The following is a 5,198-nucleotide window of genomic DNA, read 5'->3' on the forward strand; positions in this document are numbered from 1 at the left end:
GGGGGGGGGGGGGGGGAGGGGGGCAGTATACCTGAATAATATGCAATACAAACGAGATGCAAACTAGCCCACCATGAAGGTCACCCAGGACTCCAGAGCCTCTAAAGTGGCTGAGCTGGCCATGGGGGGTGGGGGCGGTACAGCTCCAACCCCCTGGCCTCAGGTCATCTCCCTGGTCTCAGCTCAGAGGAGGAGCTGGGAGCCTTCGTGCCTTCTGCCCACCCGCCCCCTGTCACCAGCCACACAGTGTCACACACCTTCAGGGGCCAGGAGGTTATGTGGAAGATGGTAAGTATTTAGATGGGAATGAGGAAAAGGAGTGAGTTCCCTGTCCTTTGAGGTTCCCAAGCAGAGACCATGACAGGGGATTCATCCCTTGGACCTAATATAGATAAACTGACTCCCAGGGATCTTGAGGTCTCAGAGGAGGTACAAAGAACTCTAGGGAGAAGTCTAGGGACAAGGAGGCAAGAAACCCAAGGCTGCACAGTCAGGCTGGGCAAGGCTGGCCCCATGTCTCACGGCCCTGCTTCCCAGTCCAGGTCTCTGCACCTTACTGTTATGTGACCTTGACTGGCCCATTCCCTCCCTGGCTCTCAGTTTCCCAAGGTCTGCAACACGGGCCTGGGCTAGCTGCTTCAAGCCCCTCAGTTCTGTGGAGTCTCTTGGATTCTACAACGCCATCGAAAGGTAGAGTCAAAGGCTCCCTAAGCTTTGAAAAAGTTCCTCACCTCCACCTCCTCAGTCTGACTCCGCACAGTCCTAACCTTCTGCCATTAACAGGTCACCCAGGCACAGGAGCCCTTGCACTTGAGGCTTGGGCACATCTGCCCCTTTGATTTGCAAGTCTTCCGCCTGGCCATTGCAGACATCACGGCCCTGCTATGGCCATGCAGGTATACTCATGAGCCAAAGGGACAACCTCTGGAGTTGGTGACAAGGGATTAGTCCAAGCTGGACGATGGATGTGGCTTCCTAGGCAGATGGGCCAAGAAAGTTGTACCATCTTTGATTAATGACCCTTTAGGGATCCAAAGGGAAAGAGAGATGTCCAAAGATATTATTTTATAGGTCCTCCATTGTCTACGTCCCCGGTTTCAAAAATCCACATACCACCCCCCTCAGCCCGAGAAGAGAGTTCTTGAGTGTATATACCCCCAATGTCCACACACTTCTCCACACACCCACACAAGAACACATCCGTGAATCACACATACAGGATGCACACACATCAGGCATATAGGTCCAAATACTTGAAATGGGGAAAAAGATTTAGAGATTGAAAACCAGGGGCCTTGGATTTGAGGCCAGCTTATGCTGGGCATGGCCTGCATAACCATGGACAAGCCCCTCGAATCTGAGACTGTCCCTAAAACGGAGAAGCACCACCCGCTGCCTCGAGGGCTGCAGTGAAGATAAAAAGGAGCTGATATGGGTAGGTTTTGAAAGCTGTAAAAAAGCTCTTGGGTTGTCTACACTTAAACCTGAACTATGCTAGGAACTAGAATCAGTAGCCTGAAAAGCACTCGATGTTTTAGAAAAGGATTTGGCATGAGTCAAAAAGCCTGCTTTTCTAACCCAGCTCTGTTTTCTTCTAACGGGGTGACTTTGAGTGAGTCCCTTCCTCTTTCCTTTTCCCCATCTACAAAAGGAGAGGTTTGGAGAGGGACTGCCTACTTCTTAGTGGCTCTCAACACCAGAGAAAAGAAGGTGGCAGGAGCCCTTTCCAAGAAGAGCAGAGCCAGCTTTCCTAAGTACCTGGTTGAACAGGTGCTCTGGTCGTCCCTGGGGCCACTGGGAGGGGAGGGGCAGGCGTAGAGCTGGGCAACTGAGCCCTAGTCCGTGTGAGGACACCAGTTCTGATTCGTGCCTAGCTTTCCCAGGCTCCCTCCCGCCTCCCGACAGCAGGGCAGTTCCCGAGCGGGTGCCCCTGGGATTTGGCTCCATGTAGCATGGCCAGACCCTCTCCCGGCGACACCCCCTTCCCCAGGGCCCTCTCAGGAGTTCGGCGGCGCGCTGTGCGAGCTGGGTCCCGGGACACCTCCTTACCCAGAACTTGGAGCCGCACAGGGCATCCATGGGGTCAATGCGCCGAGGCTAGGAGGCAAATGCGGGTAGCCTACCCTGGCGGGGACTTGGCAGAGCCCCGGGGCCGCCTCCGCACCCGCCCTCCCTGCGCCCCGCCCCGTCCCGCCCCGCCCCGCCGCTCCCGGTCCTATCCTCAGCCCTTTGGGTCGAATCTCGAATTTCTAGTGGCCAAGAATTGCGACAGAGCCTCCCTGAGACTGCGGCTTCTGGAAGAACTTTGGGACAGGGGTGACAGGCCACTGACACAGTGACAACTCGTTCAAGTGGCCAGTGGAGCGTGCTGGAAAGATGTCCCTCCTTGTGCTGAGATTTATAGGGCTGGAGCAGGGTTTTTTTTTTCCAAGGGGCACCCACCTGCTCCCACAGGGCATGACTCTGCCGGCCCACGAGTCGTGGAGATGTGGAAAGTGACTTAGCAAGGCTCCCTGCGTGAGTAAATCCTTGACTAGGTCACGTTCAGCTCTGGATCTCAATCTCCTTATTCGTGAAATGGGAATGCTGAGTGCCCAGACAATCAGAAAGTTTACCTCTCCAGCCACAAGTTACCGGGGCATCGGCAGAAACTGGTCCTGTTCCCACGTGATGCGCCCAAGGACAGCAGGAAGGAAGGGGTCCTAGTGTCACACGGATGGTGGCTTCCCATGGCTCTCTTAAATTGCTGCCTTGCTGAGGGTCTGTGGCTCCTGGATCTGGTGCCTGCTGCGTGAGTGCCACTCCTTGCCTCCACTTTTGCTTCTGAGAAACAGAGAAACTCCCAGTTCATAGGGTTACTCTGAGGACTAAATGGCTACGGCACATACGGCATCAGGCGTGCTGCCTGCCACACTTGGTGGGCACCCAACGTGTGTTCATTTTCTCCACTCCAGCCCCGTCAGGGTCGGGGATGGACAGGTGAAGCCCCAGAAGGAGCTCCACATTCACAGATTCCAAAGGTAGAGTCTTCACATTCCCCGTCTGTAAAAACCCCGTTGGGGCTTAGGGGCCTTTTCCTGCTTGCCCCATGCTGTGTTCCCTCCAGCCCCCACAAGATCACAGAAGCCTTCTTGGGGCTGAGACGGAATCCCTACACCCGCCCCCGCCCTAGCTCTCCCCTGCCTTCACCTCCCAGCCCTGTGGTTTTGGCCCCTCTTTGCGAGGTCTGCCCAGGGTCACCCTGGTGATCCCTTCCCTGGTGCTTCTTACGAGGTGTTTTCGTCCTTGGCTGCCGAGCAGCAGGCGTGGGTGGGCCAGTGAGATAACACAGAGGCAGCCAGCCACCGCTTGTCCTTCTGGGCAAGCAGGAAGTGACCAGAAGGAAGTCTATGTCGTGAGCTATCAGAACAGAGATCTGAGCTGCGCCGGGCAGAGCAGGCTGAACAGGGTTCCCCTTTCCCAGGCAGAGGGATGGGGTGGGGACCTGCTCCCCCTCCACTTGGCAAGCCCTCTCAGCCCTTTGTCTGCCCCCTCCCCTCCCCTGACCTAGTCACCCTCCACCCGGCTCCCATCCCTGAGCCCAAGACTTCATAAAGCTTTTACATCTTGTCATAGAGTGCCTTGGGTTATATTTAGTTGTGAAGAATCTGTCTTCCCTGCCAGTCTGAGAGGTCCCCAAAGGCAGAGATTGACTGAGTCTCCTCCAACTCCCCTCCCTGCCTTGGGCAGTAACTTCTGTGTGCTGTGTGACCTTAACAAGGCCCTTGAGGTCTCTGGGACTCAGTTTCCTGAGCCACCTGGATGAAATGCTGTCTGAGGTCTCTTCTAGCCCTGCTGATCCAGGCTTCTGTGGTGAGCTGACGTTCTTCAACTCTTCCTCTAGTTCGGGGCCAGGACCTTTGGTTTCCATCTTCAGCACTGGGGCTGAGGCACTGTCCTTTCTGGCACCACCCCACCTTGCCTTTGGAGAGCTCTTGGCCAACTCACGGCATTGGGAGGAGCCTCTGAGGGCATGGGAAGGGGACCTCGGCCATCCTCACCTTCCTTCCCATCTGTCTTGAGCTATTCCCTGGGGGTTGCTATGTCTGGCTCCTCTCGGAATGTGGTCTTTTTCGCATAGCCCTACAATAATAACCATAAAATCCCTAGGGTGTGATTGTTCTGATTCCACCAGGGCAAGTAAACTGAGGCCTCGAGGTGTCTTATCCTGGCAGAGGAGTGAGGTGCTCCTTGTCTTCTGAATGCTGGGCTATTTCCATGTAGCCATTTTGGGCAGGGAGGCATGTCTGGTATCCTTAGTGGATGCCTTCATGGTCATGGACCCACTTGGAAGGTTGCTTGCCATGGTCTCCTCTCTACACCTCACCTCCCTTTCTGCACCTGGCAAATTACCTATCCAAATTACCCATTCACTCAACCCCCACGCCCCTCCCCCTGCCAAAGCCTACCTTGAACCTCCTTCACCCCCATCCTGGGCTAGGGACCCAGGGCTAGGGACCCAGACTGCACAGTCTCTCCCCCCCACCCCATATTGTACTCACTGACTGTCTTGCTCACCTCCCCCAGGAGACACCTTCAGAACAGGGACCAAGCACACTTGTTTGTTGCTGTATTCTCAGCACCGGGGACAGAGCCTGGCAAAGTTGAACCTCAGGAAACGTTTGTTGACTGACTCAACAAGTATCATGTCCTTAGAAGCGGTTATAAGTAATGAAGCCCTTGTGGCCCCATCCTCCCCTCCAACTGACTGCAGCTCTGGGAGGGAGGGGCAGAGCATGTGGTGTACCTCTCTGGCCTGGGAGCCTCCCTGGGGAACCCACCAGAGATTTCCCGGCAGGGAGATGGAAAGAGAAGCTAATTGCAAGGCTTGGCTCTGAGCAGGAACGGCAGCAGAGAGAAGAAAGCAGAGCGAGGCAGGGACAGGGAGACCCAGGGACAGGAAATGCTGCAAACGGGGACAGTCAGGTGGGAACTAGGGCAGGGGGGTGGCGTGGAAGAGCTCTGTAATTCTCCCCTTTACTCACTACCTGATTCGTTTGAACCCCCTGCGGCCCCTTGAAAAGGCTGGAACACCCCCAAACCAGATCCAGCCCCCAAACTCCAGCCTAGTGGAAGCCAACCCCCCCACCCCCACCCCCGTGGCCTCAGCAAGGCTGTCCCTGCATCCTCAGACTGCAGTTGATCTGATTTGGCATGCA

General features: G+C 55.7%; 1 protein-coding gene across 5 annotated transcripts in view; it reads right to left on the reverse strand.

The window, feature by feature from the left end:
* The window catches only part of ABCC3 (ATP binding cassette subfamily C member 3), a 45,239-nt gene extending 43,104 nt beyond the window's left edge, over nucleotides 1-2,135 (reverse strand). For 4 of the 5 annotated variants that reach the window (XM_029927858.1, XM_029927855.1, XM_029927854.1 and 1 more), the window contains exon 1: nucleotides 2,050-2,135. In XM_029927858.1, the coding sequence (XP_029783718.1) occupies nucleotides 2,050-2,079 (30 nt within the window). In that variant the 5' untranslated portion in view covers nucleotides 2,080-2,135. The remainder of the gene's footprint in view (nucleotides 1-2,049) is intronic. The other variant, XM_029927856.1, reaches the window with a different exon arrangement.
* Nucleotides 2,136-5,198: the final 3,063 nt, after the last annotated feature.

Source organism: Suricata suricatta, chromosome 17, assembly GCF_006229205.1.
Source record: "Suricata suricatta isolate VVHF042 chromosome 17, meerkat_22Aug2017_6uvM2_HiC, whole genome shotgun sequence".
NCBI classification, from domain to species: Eukaryota; Metazoa; Chordata; class Mammalia; order Carnivora; family Herpestidae; genus Suricata; species Suricata suricatta.